The sequence below is a fragment of the Pseudorca crassidens genome, chromosome 3, assembly GCF_039906515.1.
Source record: "Pseudorca crassidens isolate mPseCra1 chromosome 3, mPseCra1.hap1, whole genome shotgun sequence".
NCBI classification, from domain to species: Eukaryota; Metazoa; Chordata; class Mammalia; order Artiodactyla; family Delphinidae; genus Pseudorca; species Pseudorca crassidens.
The window spans coordinates 163,648,414-163,669,835 of record NC_090298.1 but is presented as its reverse complement, the minus strand read 5'-3'; the positions used below and the strand labels follow the sequence as shown (position 1 = coordinate 163,669,835).

Genomic DNA, 21,422 nt, shown 5'->3' with positions numbered 1-21,422 from the left:
TTCGTGATTTATTCTGGCCTCCAACCCTGGAGCTTCTGGCTTTTTGACTGGGGAGGGTTGATTGGTCTGAATTTACTGTCCTGGCATCCTGGGCTCCTGACTTCACAGGATCCCCATCCGCCTGCTCTGAGGAAGGTGATAATTTAGTCACATGGGCGGAAAGGGTGCCCTTGTCATGGAAAGGTGACCTTGAGGAGTGTCCTAGGGATGGGTGTTGGGCTGGAGGGACTGACTTTCAGGGGTGGTGTGGTGACAGGGAGGACTGTTCTTGGAGGGACTTAGATGGGATCGTGATGAGGCATGCCCCACATCCAGGGCTGGGCGTGGGAGAGAACGGGACCCAATCTAAGCTGGTGGCTGGGGGTGACCCTAAGGGAAACACTGGACATTTGGGGATAACTGGGACCTGAAGGTTTTGATCTAGTGACATTTGGGGATGATTTAGACATAAGGGACCACTGGGGCTGGGGGTAAGATTTGGGGTGTGTGGTATCTGAGACAGCTGGTGGGGAACTTGGGCTTGAGGTGTGTATGTGGGCCCAAGGGGGACATCTGGCTGTGACTGGGACCTGAGTCGCGCCCTAGGTCTGTGGGGAACATCTGTAGATGACTTTGAGAGGTGAGGGGCATGGTAAGGGGCACCCCAGGTCTGAGGATGTTTGGAGGGAGCTGGGACCACAAGGGCCAAAGCTGATGTAGAGTGCTCAGAACTGCCACTCCTACCCTCCCAGGCCTCCAGGCGGCACTAAGGAGCGTGCGGGTCAGCGGGGGTCTCCCTGCACATACCTGCGGGAATACGTGAGGCGGGGCAGGAGGTGGGACCGCCTCCAACTGGTTCCCTCCAGCGCAGGGAGGAGCCACGAACCAATCGCCAGGCCCAGCGCCACCAAAGGCCCGCCTACTGCTGCGCGCGGACCCTCGGCGCCCTCTAGCGGCCGCCTCCGCCCAGCCTCGCTCTGAGCCCCGCCCCTCCGGGAAGCCTCTGTCCTCGCCTGCCCCGGCCCTGATAGTGACCCAGACAGTCTGTCCCTCTGTTCGTCACTCTCTAAAGGCAAGAAGCCAGTAAAGGAAGGCAACCAAGGGCCTTGTTGCCATCCTCCAGATCCCTCACTCTATTTGGGGACTGGGAGCCTCATCCGCGGTGTAGGAGCCCAGACACGCCCCCCCACTGACCTCACCCACCAAGGCCTTGTCTAAGCCGAGTTTCCACCTTTGGGGGGCGTGTCTTCCCCACCCAGCTGCACCCAGCACCTGACACGCACCACCGTCCCGTGCTCAGAAACTTGCAATTGACTCCAATAGCTAGTGCTGGAGCCAGGGCACCCCCTAGTGGCCATTCCCACCGCTGCATGGCCCATGCAGCCCGGGGCGAGCAATCAGTGGCCCTACCCCAGCAACGTACTAAATCTAGCTCTGTCGCTTTCTAAAACTGAGTGCCCTTTCTTAAACTTTGGAGCCTCAGTTTTCTCCTCTGTAAAATAGGAATGCTAATCCTACCGACTCGTAGCGCTGTTATGACAGGTGTTGTAACAGATGACAGGTGTAAAGCGCAGGTGTCAGCCCCCGGCTTGCTCATAGTGAGCTCGCTCTCCCTGTCTGCTATCATCCATACTGTCACCACTGGAGGAAACCAGCAGTGGCTCCCATTGCACCCCTCACTTGAAGCTGTACCCAGAGAAGAGGCTGGAGATTTTCTGTGGGGAGGGGGGAAAGGAAGCCCTGGCAGGGGGCCACAATGGCGGCGGCGGCGGCGGGTGGGGGCAGAACATGCCTTAGTTTCAAAATAAAATTAAAAAGAACAAGCTGTGTTCAACCTTTAAAAAAAAGGAAATACAATATATGGTTCAATAAATAGAAAAAAGTTACAAAATGTGGTAATCTTTGTACTTAATTACAAGAGGAGAAAAGATAGAGGAGGGTGATTGTGGGGTGGGACACTCTCCTCCCTGGGCCAAGGTGGGGGAAAGGGAGGCCAAAGAGAGACAGCAGCTGGGACTTGGGGATGCAAATAGAAAGACAGGCTAGATGGAGAGAAATATGGGAAGGGGGAGTAAGACGAAGGGCAGAGCAGGGAGGCAGAGGATCAGAAAGGGAGAGACAGAGGGCCAAAAAATGCTAAGATGTTGGCCTCTTTCCTTTCTAGATCAGGGGAAGGGGGGGGTCCCTGGCTTGCCTGCGCTTGGATCCCCCACACACACCAGGTTTGGAGGACAGTGTGAGCCTGGCTCGGTTCCTGAGTTGTATGTCCAGTGACTAGCAGGTAGGGGGAGGGACAGTAATGAGCCCCCAGCCCACCCTGGGACGCTGGCACCCAAGGGAATGGGAGTCCTGGCGGGACGGGTGGTGAGGTATGTGGCCGAGGCCTGAAGCCTCTTCAAATCCTTCAGTGGGGGTGAGCCATTGGTCCCAGCTCTGCAGCCTGGAGGGGGCGCAGGCCTGCGGGTGGGACCCCTGAGGCAGTGAGGGGAGGGTACAAAAGGAGTTTAGATGCCCTAACGCAAGCCCTCCGGGCACCCAGAGTTGGTTGCAGGGAGGGTCTGCTACGTTGACTCTGAGAGCCAGTTTCTGGAAAGTCCTGCCTCCCAGCTCATCCACCCCAGCCCAAGGGAGACCTGTGGGTTTGGGGAGGGAGAGCTTGCCTATTGCTTTTGGGGTGCTCAGGGTGGGGTCATACCGGCTGCACAAGCACACACCCCCTTCCAGGCCTCTGGGTGGTGGTATGGCTTCTGATCCTTGCGTCTTGCACACTCGCTAGGCACGCATGTGCCCTAGGCACGCATGTGGCAGGATGCGACCCCCTGCTTCCCACCTCCTTCTGGGCTTGGAGGGGATGGCAGGCCAGACCACCCAGCTGCAGCTGGGCTCCTTCCCTGACTTAATACTGAAATGCCACATAGGCCTCCAGTGTTGAGGCCCGTGATGGAGGGCAGGTGCCACAGAAGCAGGGGCGAAGGCGGATGTTCCCACCGCCTGCCAGCTGCCCCTCAGCCGAAACGCTCCCGCACCAGGAGCATGAGCTTCTTCTTGCCCTTGTAGGTCTGTTTGAGGTTCTCCAGGAACTGGGCGAACTGCAGGTGCCCATCGGGCGCCAGCAGGAAGGTCTCGCGGGCCTTGCCCAGGAACTCGATGAAGTCGCCGTAGTGCCGCGGGCTGATGTGCGTCAAGCGGGAGTGGCTGGTGGTGATGTAGGCGGCCACCGCCGCGTCCAGCAGCTGGCACAGCGGTGCCCGGTCGGCGCCCAGCGGCTTGGCAGCCCGGCGAGCCCCGAGGGGCCCCAGGCCGGGCGCTGAGAGGGTCCAGCGGCGCAGGATATCGGAGAGCATGGGGGCGCAGTGGATGCTGCGGATGATGAGGGGAACGATGGCGGAGAGCTCGTGCCGGCCCAGCGAGTGGCTGAGCGAGCAGGCCCAGAGCACGTCATTGACGGCCGGGTGGCTGTCCTGGTTGAAGGCGATGCTGAGCTGCGCCAGGGCCAGCGTCGCCAGCTTGTAGGCCCGCAGCGGCAGGCCGCGGTGCTCCATGTAGCGGGCCACGGTGAAGAGGTGGGCGTGGCCCAGGCCTCCGGCTGCGGCGTCCAGCACGATCTGGTAGGCCGCCTCGAAGGCCGCGTGGTTCTTCTCGCACAGGGTGAGGGCGGGCAGGGCGCAGTTCTGCGGGTCCTTCATGGCGCACTGTAAGGCCAGGGTGCGGGCGCATGCCCAGAGCTCCTCCCGCCGGGGCGCATCCAGCTGCAGCCGCAACAGCGTGGCATGGGTGGTGCCCGTCACTGCCACGATGGTGGCTGCCTCCACCGGTGTGAATAAGGAGTACCAGTTCTGCATGATGTTCATCAGGGCTTGCAGGCCTGTGGGAGAGGACAGGGTGACACTGGTCAGGAATGGGACAGGGGGTTACCCTGTGTGCATGGGTTTACCCCGACCTACTATCCCCACCAGCCAAGGCTAGAGCTGTACCCCCTCTACCGCCACTCTTGGCTTGACAGAAACTTCACTTTACTTTTCCAAGGGAGGAGAGGGCAGCTGGGCTGGATGGGATCTGGGGGGTGGGGGCTAGACATTGGAGGGATTGTCCCTTCTCCAAGCCACTTCAGCCTAGCCAGACTCCAGGTCTTTGTCCAGCTCGGTCCCCCCTCCCAACATTCCCTCCTGGCCTAGGCCTGAGCACAGGCTGGAGTCGGGGAAATGGCTCTGCTTCTCCCTCATGCCTGCCCAGTTCCACAGGGAGGTGGGTGGCGGGTCCCCTTGGGGACTCTCACCGACTTCCGTGGCACAGCTGACCAGCCAGCGCACCATCTCCCTCCGACGCCAGGTCATGGTGTTCAGGGTCATCTGCATCACCTGCAGCATGGGATGGGGAGGGGTAGAGAAGGGGGTCACCCAAGCCAGGGCTGGCGTGTGGAAGGGGGGCGGGTGGGGGATCCTTAAGGGCCCCGGGAAACTTGGAAGTTAAGGGCTCAATCAATGAGCCACACAATCTGGGCAAGGGGCTTCACCTCTCTGGACCTCAGCTTCCCCATCTGTAAAATGGAGATAAAAACAGTATCCACCTCATCGAGTTGTGAGAATTAAGTGAAAGTATGTAGGTAAAGCTCTTTGCACGGTGCCTACTTCTTCAAGGTGCTCAGCTGATGCCAGCCATTACTGCTAGTGTTGGTGTTATTCTGAGGCCCCGTGGATCCTACCTGGGACCACAAACCAACCTGTCCCTTCTCTCTGGAAAGTTCCATGCTTCCTGTCAGCAGATTTCCCCCTGCAGCCCCAAACAAAGCACCTGCCCTACAGGTCCCGCCTTCTTCAGGTCCCACCCGCAATAAGCACCTTCCTTGCTGGCCTCTCTTCTGAGGCCCATCCCCAGGTCCTGTCCGGAAGCTTCTAAATAGTGGGTCACCTGCCTAAAGCACCACCCTTATCTCAACTCCCACATGTGCCCCACAACGGCTCCGCCCCCCTCAGGGGGTTGTTCAGAGGCCAATTCTGCCTCCTGCCAGCCCTTTGCTGGCCAGTTCTACCTGGGAAGGTATCACCCGAATCTGTACCTTATTCTGTTACTTTACTTTGGCCACCGTCTGAGGCCCCGCCCCCATGAGCCCCATACCTGTCTATCCCCTCAGGCTTCAACCATGCCTCTGCCTTGCCCTTGCAGCACTGTCCCTCGTCCGGCCCCTGAGGATGGCCTGGACACTCACCTGCAGGCCCCGCCTCCATGACTTTCAACCACAGACCCCACCCTCCAGAGGCGGCTCTTCACTCACAGGACTATCCCCAAGCCCCGCCCCTCAGCGGTGACCCCTCCTTCTAGGCTGCAGTCCCCTAGAGGCCCTTTCCCCAAGAAAGCTCCTTGCGGGCAGGTTCTGCCCCTTCGGTTTCAGCTCCGCCCACCCCTGGTTCTTACGGCACACCAGCCCCAGGCCCCACTCCCAAGGCCAGCACCCTTAGGCTCTGCTCTCTCTTGTGGCCAGTCCACTCACCTGCATGCTCCGTGACCCCTTTCCTTGTCCTCAGCCACACCCCCGGAAGTAGATTCTCACTTTCAGGCTCTGCTACTGAGTCACTCATTCATAGGCCCCACCCTCACTGGTGACTCCATTCCCTCACTCTCAGGACTTACTCACTCACCCTGCTCCTCTGTAGACCTGCCCAAGAGGTGCCCCGCACATCCAGGCCCTGCCCCCAGAGGCGATGCTTACCCTCAGGCCCCGCCCCTAGAGGCAGACCTCACACTCAGGTCCCACCCCCAAGTGGCCCTCACCTGGCCGGCCCTCAGGCAGCAGCCCCCTGCCCCCATCCTCCCTGCGGCCAGTTACCTGCAGGCCAAGCTCCAGCGCAATGCCCAGCAGTGTGGTGTCTGGTGGTGCACTGGCCGGCGTGGCAGTCTTGCAGGCGTCCTGCGCCAGCTTGAAGAGCAAGGCTGGAGAGTGGATGTTCTGCTGGATGGAGCCCAGCACTGCGTGCAGCCACTTGGGGTCTCCTGGGGTTGGGGGAGGGACAGAGGATATCGTGGGCATACCCAGCACCAGCCCCTGCTGCTGCCTGACCTGCTCACATTGGTTCCTCTACAAATATGCAAATGTGTGAATGTGGACGGTGAGGCACCTGGCAATGGTTCTATGAAGACCTAGACCACTCTTGGCACTCCCCTTTTTCTCTCCTCTGCCCCTTCCTTTCCAGTGGGAGGAAGCCACCCAGGGACCCACTGGACCCCTAACTGTCAAGGGCACCGATTCTGGACCCAGATACCTGGGTCCAAATCCCTGCCACTCACAAGCTGTGTGACCTTGAGCAAGTCGCTTCACCTCTCTGTACCTTGGCTGCCCCATCTGTACAAAGGGTAATACTAATGCAATGGTATGTGTCTCACGGGGCTGCAGTGAGCTTATACTTGTAAAGGCCTTAACATGGCAAAAGTTACACAAATGCGAGCTTTTATTACTATTATTATCATTGGCCCAGATCCTACAATTCTGTTACTCTTCTCCAGCCACATCAGCCTCCTCTCTGTTCCTCAAACATAACCGGGCACAGTCCAGCATCAGGGTCTTTGCACTGGCTGTTCCCTCTGCCTGGAATGCTCTTCCCAGATGCTATGGACTGAACTGTGTCCTCCCCAAAATTCACATATTGAAGCTCTAACCCTCCAGCGTGACAGTACCTTTGGGAGGTAATTTTGTTTAGAGGAGGCCATGTGGCTAGGATCCCCAGGATGGGATTAGTGTCCTTATAAGGAGAGGAGAAGACCAGAGCTCTCCCTTTCTCTGCCATGTGAGGAGGCAGTGAGAAGGCAGCTGTCTGTAAGCCCGGAAGAGAGCCCTCACCAGGAACTGACCATGCTGGCACCCTGACCTTGAACTTCCAGTCTCTAGAACTGTGAGAAAATAAATTCCTGTTGTTTAAACTACCAAGTCTATGGTATTTTGTTACGGCAGCTGAGCTAAGACACCAGATACTGGCGTGACTCCACCTTCACTGTCATGTCTTGGCTTAAGTGTCAACCTGCTTTATTCCCCTCCTTATCACTTATTACCTCTCACTGCGTAACTGTCTTCTTTACCTTATGTATTGTCTGTCTGCCCTCACTAGAATGAACACTACAGAGCACAGGATTTGGGACAGTGTTGTTCGCTGCTGCAAGCTCAGCACCTGGGACAGTGCCTGGTACATATAGAAAGCGCTCAAGGAGGGACTTCCCTGGCAGTCCGTGGTTAAGACTCCACGCTTCCACTGCAGGGGGTGTGGGTTTGATCCCTGGTTGGGGAACTAAGATCCCACATGTTGTGTGGGGTGGCCAAAAAAAGAATGCGCTTAAGGAAAACTGTGGGTGGGATACGGTGAAAGGATAAAAAGCAGGCAGGAAGGAATGAGGGAAAGGAGGGAGGGGACTAAGGTAAAGGAGGACAGGGGGACGGGAGTGGGGGGCAGCCGCTGTCCTCACCCTTGGCGGCGGTCAGCATGGCGGAGGCCAGTTCACACTGGCGGGTCTCCAGGTGGCCGAGGATGAACCAGCGGGGGAAGCGGTTGCTCACGATGGAATCCAGTGGGTTGCCGTGAGGTTCTCCAGCTGGAAACGCTGTCTCCAGTATGGGCAGCCTGTGGTGAGGAGAGAAGCAGCCCTGCCCTGAGACAAGGCTGGTGTCTCCATCCTCTCTAGGAGAGAAAGGCCTCCTGCCTCAGCCAGAGCCTACCCTCCTAGGCCAGCAAATCTCTGGGCATCCAAAAAGATGGAGGATGTATGTTCAAGATATTCACGGCAACATAAAATAGATAAATAAGGACCTGCCATATAGCACAGGGAACTCTACTCAGTACTCTGTAATGACCTATATGGGAAAAGAATCCAAAAAAGAGTGGATATATGTATTGATATATGTATAACTGATTCACTTTGCTGTACACCTGAAACTAACACAACATTGTAAATCAACTATATTCCAATAAAAATTTCAAAAAAAGATGTTCATTGCAGTGTTGTTTATACCCATCACTGTGGGGTTGATTAAATAAATGATGCTCTATTCACACACCAAGGGCTGATAAAGAGGTAAGGGGATTATTTGTGTCCTGATGTGGCCCCACCCCTCGCTCACTCTGCTACAGTCACTGTTCCCCTTGACATCCCTCACATACCACCAGGCACAGCCCTACCTCAGGGCTTTTGCACGAACTATTCCCTCTGCCTGGAACACTCTCCCCTAGACATTCTTGTGACTCCTCCTCACCTCTTTCAGGTCTTTGCTCAAATGTTTTTCAAGAAGCTCTTCCCTGACATGCCCAACACATGGGAGAGTGCAACTTCCTACTCCCAACTCCTTCCACCCCTTTCTTGCATGTCACTGTCTGACATACAGCATAGTTTACCTATAAAATTTATTTACTGTCTCTCCCTAACTACAAGGTCAGCTCCATGAGGGCAGGAATTTTTGACTCTTTGGTTCACCGACACTGCCTCTCCAGCACCAGAACAATGCCTGACACACAGCAGGTAAACAACAAATGTTTGTTGAATGACTCAACGTCCCCCCTAAGATATTTTGTTCAGCAGCTCACTGTTTACATGCATTCTGTGCTAAGGAAGTTTTTCAAAGCTGTTAAATGTAATCAATAGCATGGAATAGGAGTCAAGACCGTCCTGGTTCCAAATATCTAAATGACTTTGCTCCATAATTCGGGACACACCTTAAGCCTGTTTATGTGTAAAATGGGGGTAAACATACTTATTTCACTATGTGAGTCACAGATTTAGATCGGGGGGGGGTCAGCACCTTTTTCTGCACAGGGCTGGACAGCCAATATTTTCAGCTTTGTGGGCCATTTGGTCTCTGTCACAATTGTCACTGTTGTATAAAAGCAGCCTAAGACAATAAGGAAATGAGTGAATGGTGCTCTGTGCCGATAAAACTTTATTTCTGGATGCTGAAATTGGAGTTTCACATACTTTTCACGTGTCACAGAATATTGTTTTGATTTTTTTCCAACTATCTCAAAATACAAAAACCATTCTTATCTCATGGGCTGCACAAAAACAGGCAGCGGGCCAAATTTGGCCTGTGGGCTGTAATCTGCTGGCACTGGCTTAGAAAAAAATCGAGCACATGAAAGAGTGTTCTCTAAATCAGGGCTCTTAACAGACGATTCTTTCCAAATATTCTGGAAAAATGCACTCCGAATTGTTAATAGGTGCCTCTGGAGAATAGGATGAGAGGATGGGGGACAGATTTCACTTTATTTGTTGGACATGGTTCACTAGAGACAGGGCCTTTTAAAATTCTGCTTCTATGATTTGCTGTTGCACATGGGAAATAACCCTGTTATTCATTGCAACATCTTTTTGGAAACAGTGTAAATGTCTATCAGCTCCAGATTGGTTTTTTCCTGGTGTATCCCTACAGTGGTTCACATGCTATGTGACAGGATATAGCTTTTAAGATGCAAATGTTGAGTGAAAACAAGGTGCAAAGAATAGGTGCGGTATGTGTCATGGAGTAAAGGAGAACCAACTTTTCATTTTCAGATTATGGGTTTGCAGAAATATGGACTCTTGCAGGATAGATAAGAAAGTGGTACCACTGCTTGCCTCCAGAGTGCTTTGGGTAAGTTGGGACAAACCTGCCTAGAAAAGGACTCTGAATTCTGTGTCATGTGGATATTTCTCAAATTCAAAATAATATGACATTTCTAGTGTGTAATCAAGAGCACAGGGCAGTCTGGAATGCCCCGATGAGGAAGCTTGAATGAACCAAGCTGTGAGTTCAGGCAGAAGGATGTGGCTCCCAGTAGCCTCCCATTCCCCAATCCTGCCCGGCCCAGTGGGAGTCCCCAGCTGCCTCTCCTCACCTCATGGCTCGCAGCGCGAGGCGGTAGGCCAGGTCGGGGTCGTAGGGCAGCAGTGCAGTAAACAGGTAGCGGGCACAGGTGTGCATGGGCACGCTCTCGCGGAACAGCACTTCTCCAAAGCCGCTGAAAGGACCCCCTGCAGGGGCAGCCTGAGCTCAGCCTCAGGGTGTGGGCTTGCACGGCCCCTCCCCAGGTCTCCCCACACCCCAGGCTCTGAGTGTGGGATGGGCAGACTCAGGATAGAGTGGCTGGGGCTAGAGAGGTCCCGGGGGTAGGAGCACAGGACTAAGATTGAGACAAGCACTGGAAAATTCACAGAAAAGAGACCCTGGGCACCCCTGGGTAGGGGGCAGGACTCAGATGCAGGGTGGGGCCAGAGGGTGGAGGTGGGGCTGCACCTGCTCCAGGGGTGTGGCCAAGCCAGCTTCCTTTTGCAGTAGGGGAGGGGCCTCACAAGGCAGGACCGTGGGCAGAGCCAATCAAAGTCTAGCTGGGCACCAGCGACTAGGCTCATTGGCTCCAAAGTGGGCAGGGGTGGGGGCCTCATCACTCGAAGCCGTTATTGGCTGCCAGCACTGCTGGGGGCGGGGCCAAGGTCTGGAGCTCACCTTTTAGGAACTACCAAGGTATGGAAAGGCAGTAAGGACAAGGAGGTGGAGCTAGGGGCGGGGTCTCCCGATCCAGCAACAACCAGGCCACTACAGTACAGAGGCAGGACCCTATCTTTCAGGAACGGCCAGGCTAGCAGTGGGGCCTCACCTTCCAGCAGCTGTCCCGCCTGCTTGCGCAGCACCTGCACCAGCCGCTCGTCCAGCTCCACCTCCTCCAGCAGGGCCAGCAGCTGCTCCTCGTTGCGTACCACCTTGTCCTGGGCATACAGCCCCTCGGGCAGGGCCCGCTGCTGTCCCAGGCCCAGCAGTGCCACCTCTAGCGCCATTGCCAAGTAGGACTCCCCAGGGCTCCCGGGCACTGCGACGTGCTGGTAGGCCACCTTCCGCTTCTCAGGGCCTGATTCTGTGGGAGAAGGACACCAGGGCAGCTAGAGGGGAACCCCTTTTCCTGGGACTCCAGTGGTCCTTGACCTTAAACACGGACACTGTGTGTGGGGTGTGGGGGGAGGTTTAGGGAGAGCCCAGCTGCTTCCGCACACACCAGGGGGTGGGGCCCACCTTCCAACAGCAGATAGGCCTACGGTGGCCTCACTTCCAGAAGCTAAGCCTCTTGGCACCTGGCACTGGCTGAGGGGTGTGGCCAAGTGTAAGGGCGTGGCCTCACTTTCTAGGGGTACTGGGCAAGAGGGCATGGCCAAGAGGTGGTGATTTTCCCACCTCCTCAAGGGGCCCCCCGTGTGGGTACCTGGGTAAATGGCAAGGGTCTCCTCCTCTAGGTGACAGGCCTCCAAGAGTGCCCTGCAGAGGCAGCCAATGGGGTCCAGGGGGTGGCCCACCCATCCTTCCATGTTGGTGATGCAGGTGGAGCCTTTCTGCAGTAGCTCTGCAGGTAGGAAGAGAAGGCTCAATGCCCAGCCCCCCTCCACCAAGCCCCCGGGGGGGGGCTTCCTCTCCCTGAACCCCAAGCCCAACCTCCCAGTGCCCACGCACCATCTGCCCACCCAGCACCCTTTTCTCTGCCCCTTGAGCTCTGCAGCAGCTCTCACCTCCACGGCCCTGGCCTCCTATCCCACACCCAGACCCAGGCCTGGCTAAACTGGGTGCTTTCTAGAACATCCAACCAGTGTCGTTCCCCTCCTTATAACCCGTGATCCTTCCCACCTCTCTCAGGCCCAGCCAGCTTTCAGGGCTCCCAAGGACTGATAGGAAAGTTTCCCTGGGGTGGTCACCCACCCCACCTGGAAGCCCATCCTCCAATCTCCTGCCACAAGCCGTGCTCTCCCTTGCCTCTGGGCTCCTGCCCGTGCTGTTCCTTCTAACTGGAACATTGTGGCTCCCTCCTCTTCTCCTGGGAAACTCCTAAACATCCTTAAGATCTCAGCTTAGCTCTCACCTCCTCTGGGGGGGCTAACCCTATGCCTTGAGGCTAGGTCAGGGGTCTGCTCAGATCCCAATGCCCCCATTTCTCCCCCATTACACCCTGTATTCAATTTCCTGGTAACTGACCCATCAACTCAACTCCATCACCCAGAGAACACAACTGGTAGCCTCTCTCCTGTCCCCCCATATCTAGTCCACAAACGTGTCCATTTTTGGGCCAACACAGTGTGAGCTTTTGTTTTTCTTAATACAATTTTCAAATTGTTGCCCATATTGAAAAAAATCAGTAAATTCCACATTAGATTATCTGGACTTCTGGCTTCTCTTGAAAAATCAGAAGATCTGGCCACACGGGGTCCATGTTCCTGAAAGGCACGTGGCTAGATCTATAGAAACTACATTTCCCAGACTTCTTTGTGTGAGGTGTGGAAGGTGGGAGAGAATGAGGCCATTATTCTCCTGCAGTAGCTGTGAGCAGGTGTGCGGCTGTCTGCAGGGCACAGACATGAGGTTTGCCAGCAGGTTCTGGGTTGTCCTCTTGGGAACTGCCCTGCCCCCCTGGGAGGGCTACAGCCTGCTGAACCTCGTGTGCTTCTGAAGTTCAAGTGCGTGAAGCCAAGCAGGGGCTTCCCTGGCTTTCAGTCCTGCGGCCCTTCCAGTGGTTTTGAGAATCCTCAATCCCCTGCATTAGATATTTTCTGCTCAAGACACCTGGAGTGGTCTGTTTTCCTGCTGTACCCACGGACTCTCCAGGTTGCCACCGCCCCCAGCTGTTGGCATTTGTGTCTGCAGCCCCAGGACACGATGATAATGTTGGTGCCCACCTTTTTTCTGCTGCTTGTAGGTCTCAAGCTGATGTCGCCGCTGCAGCCGGAGTGTGTTGACTATGGCGCCTGCCAGTCGCAGGGCCTGGCGGGGGTATCCGTGGGCCCTCAGGGTGTCCACACGTGCACAGGCAGTGGGGAAGGGCTCGCCCAGCCAGAGTGGGCGGCCCTGGGGGTCAAAGGTTGGCTTGTCACCACCCCCGTTGCTTGTGAGGCTGGGGCCGTAGGAGTCGCTGGCCAGGATCCTCTGCAGGTGGGCGTCACTCCAGTGCAGCGACCCAGCCTGCAGGGCGCGGCCAAACACGGTGTGGCGGGAACCTGCAGCCTCCACCTCCTCCTCCTCCTCCTCCTCCTCCTCTGGGCCTGTGGGAGAGGCGCCCAAATGCAGCCCCATGAGGGGGGCCCTAGCAGTCAGGCGCTGGTCAGCTCTGCCCCACTGAGTGCCAGCTTGGTGCTAGGCTCCAGGTGCAGCGATGAGTGTGTGTTATCTCCCCAAATCCTTCCAGCAGCCTTTTAAAGGCGTGTGTGTGTGTGTGTGTGTGTGTGTGTGTGTGTGTGTGTGTGTGTGTCAGTGGAGATATTCCTTCATATGAATGGACAACTGATCTTGAACAACTGTGACTCTCTGTCCATCTTTCTCCCTCCACACTCCAGTTTTTCCTCTCCTTCTCTATCTTTCTCTCTCCCTCTCTCCCTCCATCTCTGCCTCTCTTTACTTGTCTCTCTCTTCTCAATACCTGTTTCCTTTTCTATCTGTTTCCCCTACCCCCTGCCCGATTCCTACCTCCATGGCCAGAAGGAGACTGAGTCAAGAGACCAGCCCAGAACTATAGGCATCTTAAGTATTTCACATCGCTGTCCCTCGAGCTGCCTGCTGCCCCTGCCCTGGGCACTCCCTCCTGGCTGGGAGGCAGGCAAGGGCTGGTCCCCCCTGCCCTGCCTCCATTTTCCCCCAGAGCGCCATGATGGGGTGGCTGGGCCACAGGAGGTAGTGATGGTTTGTTGGGGGGAGTGGCGGGGACCTCTTTCCTACCTGGGCTGAGGGCTACGGTGGGCTGCAGGCTGGGCCCATCAAAAGAGTAGTTGCCTTCTTCCAGGGGGCACACGTCCAGCTTGTCCCACTTGGTAAGCATCTGGAGCCAGCTCGTCCGCTCCTCTGGTTTGCAGTGGGGGCTCAGGACGATGCACACCCACAGGGCCCCTGGGGAGAGAGGGCAGCAAATGTGGGCACGGGGGAGGCTCAACGTTCATGCAGCAGGAGCAGCACGCACGTACGGAGTGCCCGCTGTGTGCTGGGCACTGGTCTCTGCTCAACCCTCACCTCTGGCCTCTGAGGGTGCAATTCATCATCTCTTCACTTTACAGTCCAGAGAGGTAAAGTCACTTGCTCAAAGTCACACAGCTGGGAAGCCAGAAGTTAGGACTCAAACCCAGACTACTGGACTCCTTTTGCAAAAAAATTTTTTTTCTATAGCACTTATCATCATCTATCACAGGGGTCATCAAACTACCACCCGTGGAGAAAATCGAACCTGCTACGTGCTTTTGAATGGCCCGTAAGCTAAGATTTATTTTTACATTTTTAAATGGTGGAGGGGGTGGGGAATAAATAAAAAGAACATTTTGTGACTTGTGAAAATGATTTGAAATTCAAATAAATAGTGTCTGTAAATACAGTTTTATTGGAATGCTACCACACCCACTTTGTTATGTGTGTCTGTGGCTGCTTTTCTGCTACAACAGATAAAATCGAGTTAACAGCGACAAAAACCAAATGGCCTGAAAAGCCAAAACTAACTATCTGGCCCTATGGAAAACGTGTTGACCCCTGGTCTAATGGGCTTGTGGGAGTTTCTTGTCCGTCTGCCCTACCAGGTGTCAGCTCTCTGAGGACAGGTATTTAATCTCTGTTATTTCTTGCTGTAGTCCCAGCGCTCAGTACAGTGCCTCGTACATTGGCGGTGCTAATGAATGAGGAAGGATTCACGGGCAAGACCCTAATCTCAGGTGGGCAAGCCTGGGTGCCTGCCACACTCCGGGGTCTGGGACTTACCCAGCTCATCCCACAGCTGGCGGCACTTGTCCGTCATGCCGGCACCCTGTTGCCGCCACAGGGCCAGGCGCGGATCCTGCAGGAATTGCTCAGTCATGAGGATCAGCATGCGTGCGCCATTGGAGTCCCGCATTCGCAGCATCTCCCGCACCTGCGCCGGACCAAACGGTGAGGAGGGGCGGGGCTCCGGCACCCAGCAGTCTAGTCCCGCCCCCCTGTACCCGCCCAGCCAGCACCTTGCAGAACATGGAGCGCAGCTGCTGGCTGGCGCCATAATAGCCGCCGTTGGAAAGCAGCTGCTTCACCTGCTCCTGGATCTGCTCCTCGTCCAGGTGCCAGCAGTTGGCGTCCTCGATGCCCGCGCCCGCCGTGGGGTCTGGGGCACCTGTGGGGAGGGAGGGACGGCTGAGGCTGGGGCTGGGGGGAGGGGGTGTCTGTCATCCAGTCCTTCAAATCACCCAAACCATCCCAGAATTCCCTCCATCCCACCTGAAAACCCATCCATCCATCCACCCATCATCTTACCCCAAACATCACCTACCCATCCATTTAAACCACTCAACCATCTGTCCACACCCCCATGCCATGCCATGCATCTTTCCATCCACACGTCATAACCCTTAGCACACCTACCTACCCCATTAGACCATCATCCACCCTGCCCATAACTCCCACCTACTCACATCTATATACCCATCCCACCAGTCCATCCATCCACCTACCCACCCCTATTTGTCTTTCCAACTCATCTGTACTAACCACTCAAAATACCCACTGACCTATTCATCCACTGACCTACACAACTCTGCTATCCATCCATCCAATGAAGCCAAACTTTCCATCTATTCTTTCCCCACCAACCACCCTTCATATGTATCTCCCCAAACACCCACCAGCCCATTGGTCCATCCACACATCCTACATAAAACACCCACCTACTTGATCCATCTACCATGTTAGTCCTCACATAAGAACATTCATGCACGCATCAACTCACCCTCAATCCTTGCACCCCTTGGTCCTTCCAGTCTTCCACCAACCCCATCTGTCCACTACCTCAAACTCCCCAATCAAAGCCCATCCCATCCTACCCTACCACCAATTACCACCAACTCCCTATTCACCTATCATCCTAGTAAATCACCCATCCACTCATTCCATCCATTTTTCCACACCAACAGTTCACCCCAACACCCCATCATGAACACCTTCTATATCCACCCATAGCCACCCTCAAATATCCATTCATGCCTCCACCCACTATGCATCCGTCTACTCACCCACCATCCTACTCCATCCTTCCATCATTATAGTTAAGCAACACTTGTAGCTCCAAACCACCCCAGAACTCATAACACCTCCTGGTCTATCTCCTACCCTATCCCACTTCTGACACCCACTAATGTCCACACATACTCCTTATGACCTCCACACACCCATACTCAGGCCTGCTCCTGTGATCTTGAGACACCCCCACCCTGGGGCTGGATCTTCCCACTGGCTGATTTCTTGACCATTCATCTGCCCAGGGCCAGATCAAATCCAGGATCTGCCACTTACTGAGGTGTGTGATCCTTTTTTTTTTTTTATAACATCTTTATTGGAGTATAATTGCTGAGGTGTGTGATCTTGACCTCATGCAGTGGTGCTCCCCCACCCCTGCTCATGGATCAAGGGTACCTCTGGGTTTTTTTTGGCCACACCACGTGGCTTAGGGGATCTTAGTTCCCCAACCAGGGATTGAACGTGGGCTGCAGCTGTGAAAGCACTGAGTGCTAACCACTGGACCACAAGGGAATTCCACAGTCAGGGGTACCTCTGGATGCTGTGACAAATGCCTGTGGCACAGCAAGCGAGATGGCTGTGAGCTGGGGCCTCACTGCCCCATCAGACCTTGGGGCGCCCTTACCATGCACCAGGTTGATCTCGGAGCCCAGCAGGAGGATCTCGTCTGCCAGGCGCTGAGCAGTGGGCAGCACCTCAGTGTGGTGGGCACTGATGAGGTACTGCACGAACTTCTGCAGCTGATCCCGGTTCATCTGGGAGAGTGTCTCGGAGATGGGTAGCCGCAGCTCCACCTGGCGGGCATGCCGAATGCGATACAGCGACAGGGCCACCACGTGAGCACAGTAGAAGAGGTCTCGGTTGTCGCAGCCGCAGCTCACGGATGTGATCTTGCAGCGGTCAAAGCTGATGGAGACATGGTAAAGGCGCTCGGGCTCTCCAGGGCCCCCTGGCTCCCGGATATTTCCGCTCAGGTGGAACCCTAAGACCAAAACCAAATTGTCACTGCTGTGTCACCCCAGAGATGGGTAATCTTTTCCATGGTGCACAGCAAGACCAGGTGCAAATCCCAGCTGAGTAACCTAGCACAAGTCACTTAACCTTGCTGTGCCTCAGTGTCCACATCTGTGAAATGGGAACAAATAGTAACATCCTCCTCATGTGTTTGTAATGAGGATGAAATGGGTTAATATTGGCAAGTGCTTAGAACACTGTTGGCAGATAGTAAGTGCTAAATAAATGTTTGTTCTTCTTCTAATTCTGAATAATATTATTACAGCAATGCTGTTGAAGATGATTTTCTTAGCCCTTGGGTAATCATGGATACAGCCCAGGCTCCAGGTGCCCTGTCACTTACTGGGAAGATACCAAAGATACTTGGGGGGCGAGGGATTGAAGTGGCCGGCCAGGGGCCAGGTCACCCCATCACCCCCCACCCCTCCCTGGCCCCTGGGGAGCCCAGATGCCAGGCTCATCCGACTGGTTGGGCAGCTCAGGCCCCAGCTGGCCCTGGCTGCGTCATGCAGGGAGACGGCGGCTTCCTCATACCGGCTGGAGGTGGCCGAGCCTATGGCCAGCTGGGTCATGTCCAGGCAAGGGGCCCCCGGGCTGACAGGGTTCAGAGAGGGTCATCTTGGCTGAGCCCCTGCCTCCAGCTGGGAGCCATGACCTGCCCCCATGGGAGGTATGGCATTCCAGGGCTCACCTGCCTTCTGGCTCAGCCTCTACTGGTTCCCTTCTCAGCCCTGCTGCCTGAGGTCTAGAATCATCTTTCGTCGCTAGCTCTAAACCTCCACCCCTTCCCCTCACCTGGACCCTGCTGCCTGGGGTTTAAGACCACTCCTCACAGATGATCCCCAGCTTCCACCCTAGACCCCACGGAACCCTCGTTGCCTTAGGTCTGAGACCATTCCTAAACCTCTGAACCCAACCTCCACCTCAGTCTTTCTGCCTGACGTCCAAGACTGTCGCTCATCACTGAGCCACTCTCACCGAGGACGCTGCAGCCCGAGGTCTAGGATCATCCTTACCTCTGGCTCTAAACCTTGGACCCAGAGCATCCCTGGGTCCCTCTTTCTGAGGTCTGGAACCTCCTCTCCCTTCTGGTTTACAATCGCTCCTCAAAACCACTGCCTCGGGCTTCCCTGGTGGCGCAGTGGTTGGGAGTCCGCCTGCCGATGCAGCGGACGCGGGTTCGTGCCCCGGTCCGGGAAGATCCCACATGCCACGGAGCGGCTGGGCCCGTGAGCCATGGCCGCTGAGTCTGCGCGTCTGGAGCCTGTGCTCCGCAACGGGAGAGGCCCCAACAGTGAGAGGCCCGCGTACCGCAAAACAAAAACAAAAAAAACCCACTGCCTCGGCCCTACCTTCTTCCCTGCTCTCCCCACTATCCTACCACCTCTACCCCTATGCCTCAACTAAGCTGACTGAGGTCAAGGCAGATCCCTGATCTTGAGCTCATAATATCTTGTACAACCCTCCCTGGGCATCAAAGCCTGACATTTGGAACCTCCCCCAGCCCTCCATGGACTCCCTGGCAGGGGTAGGGGGCAGGCACTTACCCACTTGCAGCACACGATCTACGGCCCCGCTCTGTAGCAGGTGCAGTCCACGGGTGAAGGGCACCCGGGCATCGTGCTCGCCCTCCGGGGGCTGGTAGCCCAGTGATGAGTACATGCATATCTCCCGCTCGCTGCGTGGAAACGACCAGAACACGATGCGTTTCTGGACCGGCTCTGGCACCCGGGAGAACCGCTCCTCAACCTGTGGGAAGGCCCGGTGTGTTAGAAACCCTGGCGCTTGAATTCTGGCTTTGCTGCTTACAAGTAGTATGACCTTGGGCAAGTCACTTTGCCTCTCTGAGCTTCGTTTTTTCTCGAGTGTAAGAAGATGTTAAGAGCACCCGCCTTCTGGGTGTCATGAATATTACATATGCACTAATATATGTACAGCGCTTACAATAACACCTGGCCTATTGTTAGTGTTCTGGAACTTTCTGCGGCTTCCCTCCTGGATGTCAGGTCTCAGGGTCCTAATGTAAGGTAGTCTCACCTCTCAGGCTTTGAGGGGGGACGAGGAAGGAAGACAAATGTGATAAGAAGACCAGTGATCAGGCCTACATGTTCTTAGCCTACATTGTGCTAAATGCTTTATGTGTGCGATTTCCCTTAATTCTCATAGCAACAACCCAGTATTTTTGCAGCCTGGGGAATCTGAGGCTCAGAGGCGGAGTGAATTCACTTGTTCAGGGTCCCACAGCTGGTGAGCTCCAGCTCCCAAGACAGGCTCTCTGCTCCAGCTGCTAAGGGTTCTCAGGAAGGGAGGGGTGTCCTGCTCACCCCTGGGGGCTTTGGGCAATGAACTGATCTGGTTGAGCCTGCGTTCCAATCCAGGCTTGCTACTCACTGGCTGAGTGTCCTTGGGCAAGTTTCTCAACCTCTCTGTGCCCCAGTTTCCTCAAAGAAGGAGAACAACTCCCAAAAGGCTGCAGAGGACTCCGTGAGTTTCTGCAGGGCAAGAGCTTTCCTAGGGCCAGACCTGCCCAGGGCAGGTACATGGGAGCCCTGGAGAAGGTTTTAGGATTACTCTGGGGGGGTCTCACACACAATGAAGGGGCAGGGACCTTTCAGAGCCCCCTGTCCTAGGTTTGAAAGGGAAGTGGGAGGACCAGTGACTGGCCCAGGCCTCGGGGACAGTTGGCAGATGACTAAGGAGGGATTTTCCAGGCCATGAATCAGAGCCCGCCCCATCCACACTTGGCCCAGACCCATCAGTCGCAGCAGACTCACTCTGGAGAGGCCAGGGAGCAAAGAAAGCCCCCCAAGGCCAAACAGAGGACAGAGCCTGTGGGGGCCAAGGAAGGCTTGCTCAGGTCCTGGCCACAACCCAGCTCCGTGGGGACCCACACTGAGGCTGGGAAAGGGGACTTTGCCCAGCCCTGGGGCATCCTGGCAGGGCCCCCCAGAAGTTATAGGGGCAGGATTCCAGGTGCACCTGTCCAGGTACCGAAACCCAGGCCCCACACCTGCTGCCAAACTCTGGAAGGACTGAGATGGCTGCGGGGCAAGGGGAGAGTGAGCATGGGGTAATGGGGAGGGGGGACTCTGACGATGGAGTAATCTCTGCAGCCAGCCAGGAGGGGCTGGGCAGCCCCAGGTGGGAGGTAGTTCCAGAATTACTGAGGGGTGTGTGAGTGTTAGTGCCTGCGGGAAGGATCTGCAGGAGAAGAAGGGGGTCCCCATGGGACAGGTAGGTTCTGGAGGCTGGAGGCAGGGATTGGAGACAGAAAGGGGTGTCTTGGGGCCGGGATCTATATAAGTGGGGGAGTCCTCTACTGGGGGTGTAGGACAGAGATCTGGAGTCTCTAGGTGCTGAGATCTGCTCTGTTCCCAAGTGGGGGCAGGTTGTAGGAGTTGGAGAGAGGAGTGAGGATTGAATGGGGTGCCCTAATTGGGAGATGAGGATAAGGTGGGAAAAGAGAGGTACCCAGGGTTGTGAGAGGACCATGGGGCAGGAGGAGAAAAAGTGTCCCGAGTTGGGATCTGGGGCACTGAGGGAACCCCTGGGTCTTGTGGGCTGAAGGGCAGAGCTGCTGGGGAAGGGATGGGGGTGGGTCATAGGGTTTGAAGGAGTGAAATGGGAGGATGAGGGGATGTCTCGGGCAGAGTTAAGGATCTTGGAGGAGATCTCTGGGGGTGTCTCCGATGGAGGCAGGTCCGGAGGCTGGAATCTGGACAGGGGGAGAAGGTATGTCGGGGACGGGGCTGGGAGTGGGTCCCTCCCCACCGTACTCCTCGGTCACCTGCTCGAAGGCCCAGCTCTCGGCTACTCGCTTGGCGCTGAGGTCCAGCAGCGCTTCGGGTCGGCCCCGGCCGCGCACTGCCCCGGCCCCGGCGTCGCGCTCCTCCGGTCCCGCGGGGCCGTCCCGGCTCCGCTTGGCCGCGGGGGGGTCCATCCGGCCTGGCCGGGGCCGGGGCGGGGCCTGTGTGTAGGGGGGGGTCGGTCCGACGCCTACTCCGCCTCACCGTCTCCCGCGACCCCTGCCCGCCTTCCTGTCCTTCGTCCGCGCTCGGCCGCCCCGGTACTCGCTCCGCACCCACCCCCGGGCCGGCGGGGTGATGCGGCCCCTTTAAGACCCTTCACAACAATGAAGCTGCCTCGGCCTCCGCTTTATCCTCGGCCGTCGTCCCGCCCCCACCGCCCGTCCCCATTGGCCCCCCTTCGGCCTCCGAGGCCCTCCTCCGCCATTGGCTGCACCGCCAGATCCGTCTCCAAGTTGCTGCTGTTCATTCGTTGTATGCACTGCCTGTCTTTTCGGGACTACTCAGTCAGGGCGCTCAGCGAGCAGCGCTGTCAATCACGGGACGCCGGAGACCAATCACAGTGGGAGGAGACCACCGGCGCCGGCCTTAAGCGGAGTTTCGGGGCGGGTCCTGGGTTCATT

General features: G+C 56.3%; 1 protein-coding gene across 2 annotated transcripts; it reads right to left on the bottom strand.

Moving 5' to 3' along the window:
* Positions 1-1,784: 1,784 nt before the first annotated feature.
* Positions 1,785-21,180, bottom strand: ZSWIM4 (zinc finger SWIM-type containing 4). 2 transcript variants are annotated; one of them, XM_067733529.1, is made up of 14 exons: positions 20,781-21,180; positions 18,541-18,742; positions 16,605-16,961; positions 14,932-15,080; positions 14,696-14,846; positions 13,665-13,843; positions 12,643-12,991; positions 11,184-11,321; positions 10,587-10,841; positions 9,828-9,963; positions 7,429-7,583; positions 5,804-5,967; positions 4,256-4,337; positions 1,785-3,844 (listed from the first exon to the last, which is right to left on the bottom strand). In XM_067733529.1, exons 1-14 carry the CDS (start codon positions 20,931-20,933, stop codon positions 2,985-2,987), a joined length of 3,330 nt encoding a protein of 1,109 aa, XP_067589630.1. In that variant the 5' UTR covers positions 20,934-21,180; the 3' UTR covers positions 1,785-2,984. The 2 variants fall into 2 exon arrangements, with proteins under 2 accessions (XP_067589630.1, XP_067589629.1); XM_067733528.1 differs by having other exon boundaries at positions 12,643-13,005; positions 13,676-13,843.
* Positions 21,181-21,422: the final 242 nt, after the last annotated feature.

What these genes read in the sequence shown, in the direction of transcription:
- ZSWIM4 (XM_067733528.1), bottom strand. Translation starts at nt 20,933, where the DNA reads ATGGACCCCCCCGCGGCCAAGCGGAGCCGGGACGGCCCCGCGGGACCG. An exon ending in GGCGGGACAGCTGCTGGAAG is followed by an intron (nt 9,964 to 10,586) that starts GTGAGGCCCCAC and finishes CTGCCCCTGCAG; the next exon opens with GGGGTCCTTTCAGCGGCTTT. An exon ending in CTCGCGCTGCGAGCCATGAG is followed by an intron (nt 7,584 to 9,827) that starts GTGAGGAGAGGC and finishes TCCTCACCACAG; the next exon opens with GCTGCCCATACTGGAGACAG.